Source organism: Erinaceus europaeus, chromosome 2, assembly GCF_950295315.1.
Source record: "Erinaceus europaeus chromosome 2, mEriEur2.1, whole genome shotgun sequence".
NCBI lineage: Eukaryota > Metazoa > Chordata > Mammalia > Eulipotyphla > Erinaceidae > Erinaceus > Erinaceus europaeus.
This window is the reverse complement of record NC_080163.1, coordinates 35,902,110-35,920,922: the sequence shown is the minus strand read 5'-3', so window position 1 is coordinate 35,920,922 and position 18,813 is coordinate 35,902,110. Positions and strand designations below refer to the sequence as shown.

At 46.0% G+C, this 18,813-nt stretch overlaps 1 protein-coding gene across 1 annotated transcript; it reads right to left on the bottom strand.

Annotated features, from left to right (window-relative positions):
* Window positions 1-14,413: 14,413 nt before the first annotated feature.
* On the bottom strand, window positions 14,414-18,109 carry SOWAHA (sosondowah ankyrin repeat domain family member A). Its single transcript, XM_060177955.1, has one exon. It carries the CDS (start codon window positions 17,576-17,578, stop codon window positions 15,893-15,895), a length of 1,686 nt encoding a protein of 561 aa, XP_060033938.1. The 5' UTR covers window positions 17,579-18,109; the 3' UTR covers window positions 14,414-15,892.
* Between the last annotated feature and the right edge of the window lie 704 nt (window positions 18,110-18,813).

Sequence of the window (18,813 nt, the reverse complement as noted above, 5' to 3'; positions counted from 1 at the left end):
CAGAGAGAAATGGAGAGAGGAGGGGAAGACAGAGGGGGGAGAGAAAGAGTCATCTGCAGACCTGCTTAACCACCTATGAAGCGACTCCCATGCAAGTGGGGAGCCAGGGGCTCGAACTGGGATCCTCACGCTGGTCCTTGTGCTTTGTACCACCTGTGCTTAACCTGCTGTGCTACCTGCTGACTCCCCCCCTTTTTTTCTTCCAGGGTTATTGCTGGGGCTTGGTGCCTGTACTATGAATCCACTGCTCCTGGAGGCCATTTTTCCCCATTTTTTTTGTTTCCCTTGTTTTTACTACTATTGTTATTATTGTTGTTGGATAGGACAGGGAGAAATTGAGAGAGGAGGGGAAGACAGAGGGGGGGAGAGAAAGATAGACACCTGCAGACCTGCTTCACCACTTGTGAAGCCACCCCCCTGCAGGTGGGGAGCCAAGGGCTCGAACCAGGATCCTTATGCCAGTCTGTGTGCTTAGTGCCATGTGAGTTTAACCTGCTGCGCTACCACCTGCTCCACCCACGGTCCCAATTTCAATCCTCACAACCACCACAAGCCCTCTGAGTAGCACAGGTTAAAAAGAAAAAAGACAGGCTCAGATACTGTGCTGCCTAAAAACCTTGGCAATGCCCATTACACTCAGATATTTTGGGGCATTCATTTGCAAACCCAGAACTTTCTTCCAATTATGCTATCAACTGAGTTCATTCAGTTCTCTTTGGGAACCCCACTGGGCCAGCCAAACTTAAGGGCATCTGGGGTTGGGAGCTATAGGCTGAAGAACTGGGCAAGCAGCTCTGTGTGTGTGCTAAAGGGGTTACCTGGGGTGGCCTGGGCTGTTAGAATACAACACAAGACTGAGGAGATAACATAAGGCAAAAAGGATTTGACTTCCGGAGGCGGAGCTACGAGCAGCAGATCGCTTTCTCTCCTCTCCTCTCCTCTCCCGGATCAACTAGGAATACCAAAGGAGACCACCCGGACCGAAACAAGACAGGACTAGAATGACCACAGAAACCCAGTAAATCACCCGTGAGTACAAACACGCATGGCTGGTGACAGAGAGGAGAGAGGGGCCTAAGGAGAGATTAAGTGACTGCTAACAGTTCGACAGTTTGTCAGTGGAGACACCACCTCCAGTCTGCTCCACCAACAAGGGGACAGCTGAAGGGAGGAAAGGACTCCCCAGAGACTCACCAAGTACAACTCTGAGTCTCCATTGCTACTACCCTCAGAATCTGGAGCAGCAAAAGGGAGGGACACCAGGGCACAGAGATCTAACCGGGAAACTCAGGAAAAGACCTATACCTCGGTGGCATAGCTGAAGGGCTGTGAAAGTCTCTTTGCATAACCACTGGATTATCTCTGCCACACCCTGCTTTATCTCTTGGTAAGGAGTCAGTGATTAAGCCAAGAAGCCTATTGATAGTTTAAAAGCCCTCAGGCTACCATAGCCTACAGGGGAAAAAAAAAAGGCTTTTACACCACTGAACTCCAACTCAGGGATTGAAAAAACTGTTAACTTATATAAAATGGTTAAAACAACAAGAAAAAATATTGGAGACTCGAACCAGGACAAGAGTCCAGCTAAAAGTCCTCCAGAGGGCGAAGCACAAAACAACGAGTTCAACATCCAAACATTAGCTAAGGAAATAATAACAGGAGTGAGTAAAGAATTTGAAAAAATTGTAATCAGAACTGCAGGAACAACAAATGAGAATACGGAAGAAAATTCTAATAATCTCATGGTTATTAGAGAGCTGAAAGCTGAAATTGCTGAGCTAAGAAGGCAACTAGCTGAACAAGCTAAAACAGTATCAGAGCAGGGCAACAAAATAGATGAACTCCAGAAAGCAGTAGAGGGCAGAGAGAATAGAATCAATGAGGCTGAAGACAGAATTAGCAAGATTGAGGATGAATTAGAGACAACTAAAGAAGAAGTAAAAGACCTCAAAAAGAGATTAAGAGATGCTGAAAACAACAACAGAGTCCTATGGGATGACTTCAAAAGAAACAATATACGCATTATTGGCTTACCAGAGGAAGAAAGAGAAGGGGAGGAAGAAAGCATTCTCCAGGCCATAATAGCTGAAAATTTCTCTAGTCTAGACAACACCAAAGACATAAAGATTCAAGAAGCCCAGAGGGTCCCAAACAGAATTAACCCAGACCTAAAGACACCAAGACATGTCATACTTAGATTGGAAAGGAATAAGGATAAAGAAAGGATCCTCAAGGCTGCAAGAGAAAAACAAAGAGTCACCTACAAAGGAAAACCCATAAGATTAGCAACAGACTTCTCCATACAAACACTACAGGCCAGAAGAGAATGGCAAGATATCTATCGAGTGCTCAATGAGAAAGGCTTTCAGCCAAGAATACTATATCCTGCTAGATTGTCATTCAGACTAGATGGAAGCATCAAAACCTTCTCAGACAAGCAACAGTTGAAGGAAGCAACCATCACCAAGCCTGCCTTGAAAGAAGTTCTGAAAGGTTTCCTATAAACAACCAGACCACCACAAATAGAACATATATCAAAACACTCTAAAACTCTACAAGAATGGCGTTAAAATATCTTCAATCTTTGATATCAATAAATGTGAATGGCCTGAATTCACCTATTAAAAGACACAGAGTAGGAAGATGGATCAGAAAACACAACCCAACAATATGTTGTCTACAGGAAACTCACCTAATGCAACAAGACAAACACAGACTTAAAGTGAAAGGATGGAAAACCATCATTCAAGCCAATGGCACACAAAAAAGGGCAGGAACAGCTATTCTCATATCTGACATGATAGACTTTAAAATAGATAAGATTAAAAAAGATAGGAATGGACACTACTTAATGCTCAGAGGATCAGTCAATCAAGAGGACTTAACAATTATTAATATCTATGCACCCAATGAGAAGCCATCTAAATACATCAAACTTCTACTGAAAGAGCTACAGCAATATATTAACAGTAACACAATCATAGTAGGGGACTTCAACACCCCACTATCTCAACTTGACAGATCATCCAGGAAGAAAATCAGTAAAGACATAAGGGAGCTAAATGAAGAGATAGATAAACTAGAACTATTGGACATTTTCAGAGTCATTCATCCCAAGAAACTGGAATACACATTTTACTCAAATCCACATGGATCATTCTCAAGGATAGACCATATGTTAGGCCACAAAGACAGCATCAGCCTATTCAAGAGCACTGAAATCATCCCAAGCATCTTCTCAGACCACAGTGGAATTAAACTAACACTTAACAATCAACAAAAGATTAGTAACAGTGCCAAAATGTGGAAGCTCAACAGTACACTTCTTAACAACTTCTGGGTCAAAGAGGAAATCAAGGAAGAAATCAAAATGTTTCGAGAGTTCAATGAAAATGAAGACACAAGCTATCAAAATATTTGGGACACAGCTAAAGCAGTCCTAAGAGGGAAGTTCATAGCTATACAAGCACACATTAGGAAACAAGAAAAGGCACAAATTAGCAGCCTGATTGCACATCTTAAAGACCTAGAAGAAGAACAACAAAGGAACCCTAAAGCAACCAGAAGGACAGAAATTACTAAAGTTAGGGCAGAAATAAATAACATTGAGAATAGGAAAACCATACAAAAGATCAATGAAAGTAAATGTTGGTTCTTCGAAAGAGTAAACAAAATCGACAAACCTTTAGCCAGACTCACAAAACAAAAAAGGGAGAAGACCCAAATAAATCGGATAGTAAATGAAAGAGGAGAAATCACAACAGACACTGCAGAAATTCAACATATCATGCGAGGCTTCTATGAACAACTATATGCCACCAAGCTAGAGAACCTGGAAGAAATGAATGATTTCCTAGATACCTACCAACTTCCAAAACTAAGTAAAGAGGAAGTGGATAACATGAACAGGCCCATCACAGCTAATGAAATTGAAACAGTTATCAAAAATCTTCCCAAAAATAAAAGTCCTGGACCAGATGGTTTTACAAATGAATTCTACAAAACTTTCAAAGAAGAACTAATACCTCTACTTTTAAAAGTATTCCAGAAGATTGAAGACACTGGAATACTCCCTGCCAGCTTCTATGAAGCCAACATCACCCTGATACCAAAAGCAGACAGGGACACAACCAAAAAAGAAAACTACAGACCAATATCTCTGATGAACATAGATGCGAAAATATTGAACAAAATTCTAGCCAACTGGATACAGCAGTATATCAAAAAGATTGTTCATCATGACCAAGTGGGGTTTATCCCAGGCATGCAAGGTTGGTTTAATATACGTAAATCAATCAATGTGATCCACCACATCAACAAAAGCAAGACCAAAAACCACATGGTCATATCAATAGATGCAGAGAAAGCCTTTGACAAAATACAACATCCCTTTATGATCAAAACACTACAAAAAATAGGAATAGATGGAAAATTCCTGAAGATAGTGGAGTCTATATATAGCAAACCTACAGCCAACATCATACTCAATGGTGAAAAACTGGAAGCATTTCCCCTCAGATCAGGTACTAGACAGGGCTGCCCACTATCACCATTACTATTCAACATAGTGTTGGAAGCTCTTGCCATAGCAATCAGGCAGGAGCAAGGAATTAAAGGCATACAGATTGGAAGAGAAGAAGTCAAACTCTCCTTATTTGCAGATGACATGATAGTATACATGGAAAAACCTAAGGAATCTAGCAAGAAGCTTTTGGAAATCATCAGGCAATACAGTAATGTGTCAGGCTATAAAATTAACATTCAAAAGTCAGTGGCATTCCTCTATGCAAACACTAAGTTAGAAGAAATTGAAATCCAGAAATCAGTTCCTTTTTCTATAGCAACAAAAACAATAAAATATCTAGGAATAAAAAAAAAAAAAACATAAGGCAAAAATAGTCTAATCCCAAGGTACTAAAGCTAAAGGTCCCAGGTTAAATCCCCAGCACCACCAAAAACCAGAGCTGAGCAGTGCTCCTGTAAAAAAAAAAAAAAAAAAAAAAGACACACTCCTCTGGTATCAGCCCTATGTACACTAAGTCAATGTTAAATTCTCAAAAATATATGTGAACATTTGCTAGATTATCTGTAGATGCAAAAACATTATTGATGCAAACATTCAGTGTATTTTTGGAAGCTGGGAACACTGAAAGACATGTGCATTTAAAGCTAACTGACCCCAAAGTGCAAAATCTCTGCTTCTGGGCTTGTTTTCTGATGCACATTGTGACTAAGTACAACTAGTTGTGAATCTTAAATGGTTGTATTCAGACCAAAAGCACTAGTTATAACAGTTGTGCTACTGAGCACAGAACAATGCTCACATTGTGCCTTTTTATAAAAAAACACATGAGGTTCCTGATGAGGCTGTTGTGGGCTCTAACGTTGTTCTTTGCTTTGCTCCTTTGAACACTGTGGGTGAGGTCTTTCCTCCAAGATCTCCTTCCCAGGAGATGCTTACTTGGAGACACATCCTGGACTGGAGTCTACTTACTTTTGCCCTGTACTGTTACTGCTGCATTCTATCAAAGAGGCATTCTTAGAAACACTCAATGACCATTAGGCCAGTGGGAATTGTGTGTTTCAGACAAAGATCTCCCAGACCAGTTTAGACTTGGGGAGCAGTGTCTCACGTTGTCCTGTTAAACTAAACTTTGATTCTGTTCTGTGTTTGTCTGTGAGGAAATACAAGTCTTCTGTGTTTGTCTCTACTGGATCTGAAAGAGCCCTTAAAATAATGAAATAATGCCACATCTTCTGCCTCCTTCTATCTTGCCTCTGTCTCCTTTATGGCCCAGTTAGTCTCCCACAACACTCAAAGGGGAAGAGAATGAATCCATCATTGGTCTTTTTAGTATTGGCAACTCAAAAAAAGCTTGCTGGAGAAATAGAAGCGGTGGGGTAGAAGCCCGAAGCCTGGTGAATGGGTGAGTGTCAGCCTCTAAGATACCCAGCAGAGGGCGCCGGTCTCCTTATGATGGAAGCGACTGTTTCCACTTTACCACTCGCAGCTTCTAGGCGCCTTGGGTTACGCCACCAGGACTTCTTTATCCCCCTCCTGAGCAGCGACCCTGATGGGCCTGAAGGTTGGGGCTCATTTTTTTTTTAACTAAATTTTTTTTTAAAATTCTCTCAGAAAGAAAGTGTGGCCAGCCAGCAGGGTCACTCTCCTTTGCTATAGGCCTCTGTGGAAAAGTAGCTGGTTATGAGAAGTGAGGAGAGGAGCGGGGTGTGTGTGCGTGTTGGGGGGGGGGTTGTTAATCTCGAGTATCAGTATCAAAGAAAAAAATATATATATGACTTGGCTCCCCAGGATGGAAAAAAGGGCTACGTGGGTTTCTGCTGGTTTCTGCCGGTCCGCCAGCCTGCAGCGGCCCGCACTCCGCCTCCTCTCCCCGCCCCCGGCCCCCGCCGCCTGGGGGCTTGGGCTGGGCTGTTGCTGGGTTACTGGCTGCCCGTGGCCGCCGCCCCCGCTAGCCACATCCAGCCTCGGCTGCTGCTCCTCCTCCAGTGGATTTAATTAGTGCACTTCTTACCTTCAGACCGGGGGCGGGAAGCGGAATAAGGAATCTGCCCTCCACAGCCTGTTCGGCACACCGCGTTCCTTCGCGAGCAGCGGATGGCACACCTCAGGGAACAAATCGCAGGGCTGTTCCTTCACGTGTCCATCAGAAGAAGCCCAAGAGGAAATGTAGGTCAAGTATAGCTGAGCGCCGCCCTCAGTGTGGGCGAAAAGGGGGCGCCTGTTCAGTAAAGCAATAGCACTGCTACCCTTGCTGCCAGCTACAGTGTAGACGGGTTAGGAGAGGCCTATCTGTTGTCTTTGTTATTTAAATCAGCACCGACTTCTACTAAGAGGACTTTTTTTTTCCCTCTGTAGGAAAAGTCTGGATCGATCTCCCTTTTTCTCCCTGTCCATCCCCCACCTTTCCCCATTCTACCCTACTGGCACACCCGAGGTTTTCTTTGTTTTAACAGGTGTGTGATCCAAAGGTGAGGCAGTTAGTTTTAGAAGGGCGAGGCCCGTGTAAAAGTCAAGACTGAAAACTATCTGGCGGACAACAATCTATTTATGAAATCACTTAAAAAAGTAAGTTGCATTTATTGGGTAGAAACTGAGAAACAGAGGAAGGGAGGGAGAAGAAGAAGAAGAAGGAGAAGAAGGGAGAGAGAGAGAGAGAGAGAGAGAGAAACCTATAGTACTGCTTCATTGCTTGTGAAGCTTTCCTTCTGCACGTGGGGACCAAGGAATTGAACCTAGTTCCTTGAGCTTGTGACATGTGAGCTCAACCAAGTGCACCACCGTATGGTCCCCTTATGAAACCAATTTAAAAGGTAAAATACTGGGGAGTCGGGCTGTAGCGCAGCGGGTTAAGCGCAGGTGGCGCAAAGCACAAGGACCAGCATAAGAATCCCGGTTCGAACCCTGGCTCCCCACCTGCAGGGGAGTCGCTTCACAGGCGGTGAAGCAGGTCTGCAGGTGTCTATCTTTCTCTCCTCCTCTCTGTCTTCCCCTCCTCTCTCCATTTCTCTCTGTCCTATCCAACAATGACAACAACAATAATAACTACAACAATAAAACAACAAGGGCAACAAAAGGGAATAAATAAATAAAATAAATATTTAAAAAAAATAAAAATAAAAGGTAAAATACTGCAATTTCTTCTTTCAGTAGGGAGGGCGGGAAGAAAGGAAGAAAGGAAAAGAAAATGGAAGATATGGGGTTGGGCGGTAGTACAGCGGGTTAAGCGCACGTGGCGCAAAGCCCAAGGACCCACTAAGGGTCCTGGTTCGAGCCCCTGCTCCCCACCTGCAGGGGAGTCGCTTCACAGTCTGTCTTTCCCCCTTTCTGTCTTCCCTTCTTCTCTCCATTTCTATCTGTTTTATCCAACAACGAACGGCATCAACAATAATAATAACCACAACATGGCTACAACAAGGGCAACAAAAGGGGGGAAAATGGCCTCCAGGAGCAGTGGATTCATGGTGCAGGCACTGAGCCCCAGAAATAACCCTGGAGGCAAAAAAAAAAAAAGCTTTCACTCAACATGATTTTTTCAAGGTCCATCCAAGATCGGATGAAAACGGTGAAGTCAACATTTTTTTTTTTACAGCTGAGTAGTATTCCATTGTGTATATATACCACAATTGCTCAGCCACTCATCTGTTGTTGGACACCTGGGTTGCTTCCAGGTTTTGGCTATTACAAATTGTGCTGCCAAGAACATATGTGTACACAGATCTTTTTGGATGGATGTGTTGGGTTCCTTAGGATATATCCTCAGGAGAGGAATTGCAGGGTCATAGGGTAGGTCCATTTCTAGCCTTCTGAGAGTTCTCCACAGAGGTTGGACCAATTGACATTCCCACCAGCAGTGCAGGAGGGTTCCTTTGACCCCACACCCTCTCCAGCATTTGCTGCTGTTACCTTTTCTGATGTATGACATTCTCACAGGAGTGAAGTGGTATCTCATTGTTGTCTTGATTTGCATTTCTCTGACAATCAGAGACTTGGAGCATTTTTTCATGTGTTTCTCGGCATTTTGGATCTCTTCTGTGGTGAATATTGTGTCCAAGTCCTCCCCCCATTTTTGGATGGGGTTATTTGTTGTCTTGTTGTTGAGTCTGGCAAGCTCTTTATATATGTTGCTTATTAAACTCTTATCTGATGTATGGCATGTAAAGATCTTCTCCCATTCTGTGAGGGGTCTCTTGGTTTGGGTAGTGGTTTCTTTTGCTGTGAAGAAGCTTTTTAATTTGATGTAGTCCCATAGGTTTATACTTGCCTTAGTCTTCTTTGTAATTGGATTCATTTCATTGAAAATGTCTTCAAAATGTATGCGGAAAAGAGTTCTGCCAATATTTTCCTCTAAGTATCTGATAGTTTCTGGTCTAACATCCAAGTCCTTGATCCACTTGGAATTTACTTTTGTATTTGGTGAAATACAGTGATTCAGTTTCATTCTTCTGCATGTTTCAACCCATTGTTTCCAACACCATTTGTTGAAGAGACTCTGCTTTCCCCATGTAATAGTCTGGGCCCCTTTGTCAAAGATTAGATGTCCATAGGTGTGGGGCCTCATTTCTGGGCTCTCAATTCTATTCCACTGGTCAGTGTGTCTATTAATGTCCCAGTACCAAGCAGTTTTGATGACAATGGCCCTATAATACAGTTTGAAATCTGGGAGTGTGATGCCTCCAGTTCTGTTCTTTTTTCTCAAGATTGTTTTGGCAATTCTAGGTCTTTTCTGGTTCCAGAAAAACATTTGTAGCATTTGTTCTATTCTCCTAAAAAATGTGCTTGGGATCTTGATGGGGATAGCATTAAATTTGTAGATGGCTCTGGGTAATATATTCATTTTGATGATGTTAATTCTTCCAACCCATGAACATGGAATATCTTTCCACTTCTTTGTGTCTTTTTCAATTTCTTTGAGTAGTGACTCATAATTTTCAGTATACAAGTCATGTTGAGTGAAATAAGTCAGAAACAGAAGGATGAATATGGGATGATCTCACTCTCAGGCAGAAGGTGAAAAACAAGATCAGAAAAGAAAACACAAGTAGAACCTGAAATGGAATGGGCATATTGCACCCAAGTAAAAGACTCTGGGGTGGGTGGGTGGTGAGAATACAGGTCCATGAAGGATGATAAATGACATAGTGAGGGTTGTATTGTTAAATGGGAAACTGGGGAATGTTATGCATGTACAAACTATTATATTTACTGTTGAATGTAAAACATTAATTCCCCAATAAAGAAAGAAATAAAAAAAAAAGATGATGGATGGGCCAGCTTTCTAGCTGTTTTGAGGGGATAGTTTCAACCCAACTGGTTGAATCCTTACTATTTAGGTCTGAAAGGTGGGAGACACTGTAATGTAAATTATAAAAGACACTGGGAGAATTAGAGAGATAAGCATAAAAGTTACACAAATGACTTTCATGCCTGAGGCACCAAAGGTTTAATTCCCTGCACTACTAGGACTCAGAGCTAAACCATGCTCTGGTAACAGGAAAAAAAAAAAAAAAAAAAGGAAGGAAGAGAGAAAGAAAGACATTGAGGAACTGGAAAGAGCATAGTGGTTATGAAAAAGAAATCTTAGGGCCTGAGGCTCCAACATTATAGGTTCAATCCCCAGCACCACCATAAAGCAGAACTGAGTAATACTATGAAAGGGGGGGGGGGCATTGGGAATAGGATATTCAGCAGTAGGACACAGGACTTGCCCATTTGAGTCCTCAGGCTCTGTCTCTAATTCTACATATGTACTGTGGTCTCTCAGATAAATGTCTATCTTAAAAGCAGAGACAAACAAAACCCAAAAAACTAGTAGTGACCCAGTAGGTAGCATAGTGAATAAAGCATTAGACTTTCGGGGCCAGGCCATGGCGTATCTGGCTAAGTGAACAACACACTATAGTGCAGAGGGATACAGGTTCAAGGCCCTGGTCCCCACCTGCAGGGGGAAAGCTTCACAAATAGTGAAGTAGAGCTGCAGGTACCTGTCTCTTTCTCCATCTTCTCCTCCCTTCTCAATTTCTCTCATCTCTATATAGTAATAAAGAAATGTAAATTAAATAATAAATCTGAAAAACAAGAAACACTGGACTCTCAAGTGTGAGGCCCCAAGTTTGATCCCCAGCATCACATGTGCCAGAGTGATGTTCTCGTTCCCTTTTCCTCTCCCTCTCTGGTTCTCTAATCAGTAAGTGGATAAATATTTATGAAACTATGTGGAAAAAAAAACCATATAGCTATGTCTTTCTTTTCTGCTAGCTTTTTAAAAAGGATTCATCGGGCGATAGTGCAGTGGGTTAAGCGTAGGTGGCGCAAAGCACAAGGACCGGCGTAAGGATCCTGGTTCGAGCCCCTGGCAGTGAAGCAGGCCTACAAGGGTCTTTCTCTCCCCCTCTCTGTCTTCCTCTCCTCTCTCCACTTCTGTCTGTCCTATCCAACAATGACATCAATAACAACAGCAATAATAACCACAACAATAAAACAATAAAAGGGCAACAAAAAAGGCAATAAATAAATAAATTTAATAAAAAAATGTAAAAACTTAAAAAAAAAAAAAAGGATTTATCGGGGAGAGAGGGGAAGTAACTAGAACCAAAGCATCACTCTGGTACATGCAATGCCAGGGATTGAACTTGAGAGTCCAACACTGTATTCACTGTGCTACCTTTCAAGCTGTATTATATCTATTTTAATTAAACTGGTATTTAAATTTTTTATTTTTATTTATTTGACAGAGACAGCCAAAAATTGAGAGGGCAAGGGGGAGGTAAAGAGGGAGAGAGACAGAGAAACACCTGCAGCCCTGCTTCACCACTCACAAAGCTTACCCTTGCAGGTGGGGGACTGGGGGATCAAACCTGGGTCCTTGTATATTGTAACGTGTGTGCTCAACTAGGCGCACCACCACCTGGTCTCACTAAATTGGTAAGTGACTTTATGTGTGAGAATTTGAGTGGATTGTGTATGCATACAAATATTCATGTGGCAAACAGTAGTGATCAACATGCACAAGGATCTGGGATTCAAACCTCCCTGCCGTGAGTTGGTCAGTCTGATCAGGTGACAAGCTCTCTTTCCCTCTCAGACCTCCGTGCTCCCCCCTCACCTGCAAGGGCAACTTCAGGAATGGCAAAACAGTGCTGAAGGTGTCTCTGTCGCCCCCACTCTGTTGATTTCAGTCCGTCTCTATCAGATAAATAAATAAGAATAGTAATTATGAAAGTCATTCCACAAAACAGAGCTATTTAATTTTACAATGCAGTTTGGCATGCTAGCTCTATTGGGAAAAACTGTATCCCTGGTAATATTTCAGGTTGTTTTGTAGTCCACAAGCCATTTACCCACAGCTTGTAGGATAGGTGCTTCCAGTCTTGTATTCTGCAGTAGAGGAGGAGCATGGGGAACTGGATGAATAAAGGTTTGAGGTAAGACTAGCTTGTTTTTCTGCCACAGAACAGCATGATGGGAAGGGGCACCAGGATGCCACTCTTACTCTAGTGTGTGCTAGCAGTATAGGCTTTGGTTTCCTTACTTCAAGACTAGTAACTGAACATACTTTATAAAGTTGTGGTTAATACCACAAAGTAATTAGAACCGTATGTTACATTAAAAAAAAACCCACAGGTTTCATAGGCATTACCCATACCTTGGTCTCCCACTGAGACATGCTCAAGAACAGCCATCAACCCCCTGTAAAAGAAATGTGAATCTTTGTTAAAACTTTGCTATGGGGAGTCGGGTGGTAGCATAGTGGGTTAAGCGCATGTGGCACAAAGCACAAGGACTGGCATAAGGATCCCGGTTCGAGCCCCTGGCTCCCCACCTGCAGGGGAGTTGCTTCACAAGCGGCGAAGCAGGTCTGTAGGTGTCTATCTTTCTCTCCTCCTGTCTTTCCCTCCTCTCTCCATTTCTCTCTGTCCTATAGCAGCGAAGCAGATCTGCAGGTGTCTTATCTTTCTCTCCTCCTGTCTTTCCCTCCTCTCTCCATTTCTCTCTGTCCTATTCAACAACGACGACATCAACAACAACAACAAGTACAGCAAGGGCAACAAAAGGGAATAAATATTTTTTAAAAAATTAAAAAAAACCTTTGCTATAGAGATGACTCATACATATCTACATCAATTAGTTCCTCTCCCATTAAAATAAGTGATTCTTATCCCTGTGACACATCTAACCATCTAAACTGCCTTAATTATAAAAATCTGTTTTCTGTCAGTTGTTGCAAAGACTCTTAGTTCCACATGCATATCAAATCAGGATTTCTTATTCAGTTTCAGAAGATCTTGGCATGCAAGGAAAACGAAAAGATTTTTTTTCCTTTTTAGATAGAGACATAGAAGGCAAAAAGGCAGAGAGAGATAAAGATTGAAAGAGTTACAGCACCAAAGTTTCCTTCAATGTAGCAAGGTCTGGGCTCAGACCTGGGCCATGAGTGATGACAAAGCAGCACACTATGCAAGTGAGCTGTTTCACCGGCCCAAAGTCAAGGGTTTCTAACACCTGAGCTGTAGGCTTTTTGATCCCAAACTCTTGCCAAATGTTGTACTTTACTTGGAAGACTCACAAGCACATTTTTGAAACACACAGATCCCCCTGGCAGTTTAAGTCACCCTTCTTGTGTTAGAAACATAGTAGCCATTCCCATTATTGCTCACCTGCCTTTCTCAAGGCAAGTCATTTTTGGATTCATGACCTTGGTTACTGTCTTCGTTGAGCCTTTCTTTACCATGGGGAATTTCTAATATTTTATTCTGCCCTCTAGACCTACAGCTACTCACATTGCTATAATTACCTCCCACAATTTTTATGCAGTGGTAGAAGATTTAATTTGCACCTTAAAATAATTTATGCAGTTTCGCTATTGTCGCAGGCAGGGAAGATGGAAAGGGTCAGGTCAGGGCTTGCATTGATTTCTGGCTACCATGTACGCACACTGATTCCTTATTTAGCGAGGCAATCCAAACTCTTTCAGTAGTAGACAGAGAATGGAGAGAAAATGAATACATTAAATAGATAAAAATAAAAAGGAGAGTACCTGCTTTGTCATAAGTTATGACCCAGGTTTGAGCCCGTTCTCACTACACAGAGGAAGTTTCAATGCTATGGAGTCTTTTTGAAATAACGATTGACGTGATTGTAGGATAGGAGGAGCACAATTCCATACCATTCCCACCATCAGAGTTCCGCATCCTGTCCCTCCCACTGGAAGTTTTCCTGCTCTTTACCCCTCTGGGAGTCTGGACCCAGGATCATTATGGGGTGCAGAAAGTGGGAGATCTGGCTTTTGTAGTTGCTTCCCCACTGGACATGGGTTTTGGCAGGTCGATCCATACTCCCAGCTGCTATAGAGTCTATCTCTCCCTACCTCTTTCATGTTCTTACATATTTATTATTGATAGAGCAGTGAGAAATTTAGAGGAGAGACAGAGATGGAGAGAGAATAGAGAGACACCTGCAGCACTGTTTCACCACTTTTGTAACTTCCCTCCTTCAGGTAGGGACCAAGGTCTTGAACCCAGGTCCTTGCGCATGGTAACGTGTGAGCTCCAACAGGTGTGCCATCGCCCAATGCCCATTTTTCCCTACCTGAAAAAGTCAACCCAGAGATGACAAATAAAAGGCTGGAGAGCTAGCTCACAGGATACGGTACCTGGATTGCTGTGTGTGCAACCCGGGATCCAGTCATGGTACCACATGAAGGTAGAGATACCGTGGCAACAAAGGAAGCTCTGGTGCTGTGGTATCTCATCTCTCTCTTCCTCAATCTCTCCATCTAAATCAAAAAGTGATCTGGAGAGGTGACATTATGCATGCATGAAGCCCAGGCTCCACACACACAGAGTGAGAGCTGTAGAGTATTTAAGAGAAGTACACCATTACAAAGCAAAAAAAAAAAAAAAAAGGTGTTTATTTCATCGCTTAATCAAAACATTCCATGAATTTCAGAGTCCTCACAGTCCCACTGCCCTGTGCCACAAAACCATTTATTATAACCAATGACATGCAAACACAGTTTACAAAAGCAGAGCACTAACACAATATAAGAAGGTTGATTTAACAAATAGATTTCACATCTTTAAAACAGAGAAGAGTCATTATAACTTCACTGTGTTGAATCTGGGGGAAATCTTAGGATATCTACAAACCTTCTCTATTACAACTAGAAAAAAAGTCCCCAAAAAGTTAAGTCAGAACTTCAAAAATCACTGAGCAGAGATCTGCATTTGCTATTCTGGAATAAGGTATTTGCTTTCATATAACTTTTTATGATGAACAACACATACCTTCTGTTTGTATAGGATTTCCATATAAAATATTGTTCCTTAGTTGTGTCCGTTACTACTTAACCATTCATATTTTTCTGATGCAGCACTCTGACATTTTTCTTTAAATAATTCACCTCCTATATGGAAAGGCTCACCTGGAAAACCACAGGCTCAGAAACATGACGAAAAGGTGCAATGCACAATTAGAGCACACCTTTAAAAATTAAATAATCATTAAAAGTCAAAATCTTGCCATCAGCTAGTGACAAAAACATGTTCATACTTAACAACAAAGACAAAGAATTTGTCCAAATGCTTTCTCTCACTGATAAGTGACGTTTACTCCCAAAATGTACTTGTTTAGCATTCACGATACAACAGAAATTAATTAATTCACAATGGTCACAATAGCATTCTATGCTCAAGACTCTAGAATCTTCATTGCCTAAAAGGAGGTAGATGCATAAGCCTTTAAGGATGTTGTTAGTTGGGATTACTTTCCTCTAGATTATGATTTTTTTAAATAGAATTCCAAAATACTTAGCAAAAGATTGAAAACTTCTGAGTGCTCTGTCTAAAGATGGAAAAATATATTTTCAAAAGGTCATTATGAAAGTCTTTTTTTTTTTAACCTCATTTCAATTTAAAAACAGAATAAAAGCATCAAGTTACAAAACCACTTCTCTCTTCCAGCTGAAAACAAGCCACTATCACACAACACTTAGAGAGACCATGGCTCTCACTCTGGTTTGGCAGCATACAGATGTAGGGGCATCGGGTTCACCGGTTCGGGGGCCAGACCAGCTGTTGCCCCTTAACCTTTGATCCTACATCTCAAATTTCAAAAGTTCTAGCCTGACATCTGGATTTTTTTTTTTTTTTCACAGGAGGCTCACACTGAGATCTAGAGACCGGTCAAGCTTCAGACCCAAGCGGGAGGCACAGGTCCACCTTGGGTGGAAAACAAAAACAAAAACAGGCGGCAGTGGACAAAATTGCAAGCAGATCAGAGCCTCAGGTAACGAGCGGTGGTCTCGGACAGGCTTCCACAGGTGGGGGACAGGCCCGGTTGTTATCAAGCAGGATGCAGCCCCAGGGACCCTCAGGTCGTGGGAGGCAGAGCTGGCACCAGACCAGAGAAAGGCCCCGGTGTGTGTCGACGAGAAATCTCCGAAAAGGTGGGCAGAGCACCACGAGTCTTCGCCTTTTTCCGAGGCGCCATGGGCGAAGCCCCCAAGAACTTGCTAAAGGAGCTGGACTTCTTCAAGCCTCGTGCCAGGTCCTGGAGCATCAGGTCTTCTGTCAGGACGCCAAGGAACGCGCTGGTGGTGGAACTGAGGATGGTGGCAGCGACCTGCACGGGGCGACGGGCCGCCAGGCTGCCGCTGCCACCGCCCATGGCCTCGAGCTCCGCGTCGCCTCGCAGGCTGGGGTCGCCGAGCAGGTGGCGCAGCGCATACGAGGCGCCCGGCCGCAGGTACTGGTAGGCGCGCCGCCCGCTGTGGTCGCGCACGTGCACCTGCGCGCCCAGACGCACGACCAGCAGCACCGCCGCGTCCTCGTGGCCGTGCAGGGCCGCCAGGTGCAGCGGCGTGTAGCCCCCGTGCGAGCGCGCATTCACGTCGACGGGCGCGCCCCCACGCCGCGCCACCTCCACCAGCTGCAGCGCCATCTCGCGGTCGCCGCTCTTGGCGGCCCAGTGCAAGGCGGTGAAGCCCGAGATGAAATCGCGCTTGGCCGCCAGGCCGCGGTCGCGCAGCAGCAGCCCGTGCAGCTGGTGAGTCCAGCGGCCGCCGGCCACGCGGACCAGCCACTCGTGCTCGGCCGGCTCCAGGGGCACAGCGGCCGGCGGCGGCGGCGGCGGCGGCGCGGCGGGGACCTCGTCGGCCTGGGGGCTCAGCAGACGCGGGCCGGCGCGCGACAGGCGCCTCAGGTGCGGGGAGCGGCCGGGGCCCACACTCAGGCCCAGGCCGGCCTCCTCCACCGACAGCCTCCGAAGCAGCAGCGGGGAGCTCAGCGGGTTCGGCTCCTCAGACAGCTGTCGGCGCAGGCCCTGCTCCTCGGCGCGCACCCGGAGCGCCGCGGGGGCCGCCACGCAGCGCACGGGCAGCATGCAGGGCTTCTGCGGGGGCGCGCGCGGAGGGGCGGGCGATGGCTCTGCCGTCGATCCCGCTGCAGGCGCCGGGGCTGGCGGGGCCACGTCGGGCAGGGTCGCCAGGGACACTGCGGGGGACGGCGTGGCCGCGTCTGCAGAGTAGCTCCCGGCGGGCCGGGCGCGCTCAGCGGCTGGACTCGGGGGGTCAGAGGGCGCCCCCGACGGCGCCCCCGACAGCTCCCCCGTGGGCCGAGCGGGCTCAGAGTCAGGAGCCTCGGCGGCACTCAGGACTTCCGATGGCGCGTCCTCGGGGTCCTCGGGGGGCTCCCCGGACCCGCGCTGCGCTGAGGTGGCGCATGGAGCCCCGGAGTCGGCGGCCTCTGCTGGCAGCCAGGCAGAAGCGACTTCCGACGGAGGGGCTGCTTCCCCGCGGGGCCGCGGCTTCTTCCTCAGCACCACGAACTTGACGCCGTCCAGCTCCTTGACCACCGCCACGTCGTTGACGAACTGCTTGAAGCGGTCCCTGCGGGCAGCGCGTCCGCGCGGGTCGCCCGCGTCCAGCAGCGGCTTGAAGCGGCTCAGCAGCTCGGAGTTACGCACCTTCCCGCCGCGCTCCTGCAGGAAGCCGAGCACCGCCGCCTGGCTGACCCCTGCGGCCGCAGCGGCTGCGGCTGCGGCCGCCGCCAACGCCATGGCGCCCCCGCCCCCCTCGACCCCGTCGCGGTCCCCAAGGCCGCGCCGGCAGCCGGGTTCCGGGAGCCGCGTTCACCTGAGCGTGTTCACCCGGGACGGGCGGGCGTGGCTGGGGAGCCGGGTCCGGGTCACACCCGCGCGGGGTCGCAGCGTCTCGGCCACAAGAGCGCTGGAGGGGCCGCGCGTCCCCCGCCGCCTCCGCCTCCGCCTCCGCCTCCGCCTCGGCCGCCGCGCCGCAACCTCTGCTTGCGGGGTAGGTGTCCGCCTTTATCTGCGGTCCAATGGGCGCCGGGCGCCATGCCCCCGCGCCCGGTGCTCGCCTTACAGGTGACAGCTGCCTCCTGCGCCGCGGGGGGAGCCAGGGAGCGGAAATTCTCCACCGCAACCACCTCCCCGGCCCGCAGGCCGGGAATTAAAGGCGCAGAGCCAGCCAGGCTTCAGCTCCGCTCGCGGTTGCTAGGTGGGTGTGTTCCCCTGGGAGGCCGCGGGCACGAACAACCGGCGAGGCAAGGGTTGGTATTGCTTTAAAGACGATTCCTCTACCACGGCAAGACCAGCGAGTATTTCAAAGCAGTGGCTGATTCAAAGGTCGTCAGGACCTCTCCAGTTGCCCATTGCGTTTCAGGTGAAGGGAAAATTGCAGCAAAAGCAACTGGAGTTTAGAAAGAAGGGGTTTAAAAGCAAAAAATTCTGATAGAATAATGTTTGAAACATGAATTTGGGGGAATAAAACCCACAGGGAAACATTCAGGGAGGAAGAATATCACCTGAAACCATCATAAACATTTTGAAATACTTCCCATATGTTCACACTTTTATGCTTGGAGTGTTTTCTTATTAATTTCATCTAGAGAGAGAGTCAGAAACACCAGCGCACTGCTCAGCTCTGGCTTATGGTAGTGCTGGGAATTGAAGCTGGGACCTTGGAGCCTCAGGGATGAAAGCTTTTGGGGGGCGGGGGGCGAGCGGTAGCGCAATGGGCTAAGCACGAGGACCAGCGTAAGGATCCCGGTTCGAGCCCCCGGCTCCCCACCTGCAGGGTGGTCACTTCACAGGCAGTGAAGCAGGTCTGCAGGTGTCTATTTTTCTCTCCCCCTCTCTGTCTTCCTCTCCTCTCTCCATTTCTCTCTGTCCTATCCAACAGCTACGATATTAATAACAACAATAACTACAACAAGGGCAACAAAAGGGGGGAAAAGCAAATTAAATTTAAAAAAGTCTTTTGGATAACCATT

Bases quoted from the DNA above. Each gene is read 5' to 3' on its own strand.
- SOWAHA (XM_060177955.1), bottom strand. From the start codon at position 17,578: ATGGCGTTGGCGGCGGCCGCAGCCGCAGCCGCTGCGGCCGCAGGGGTC.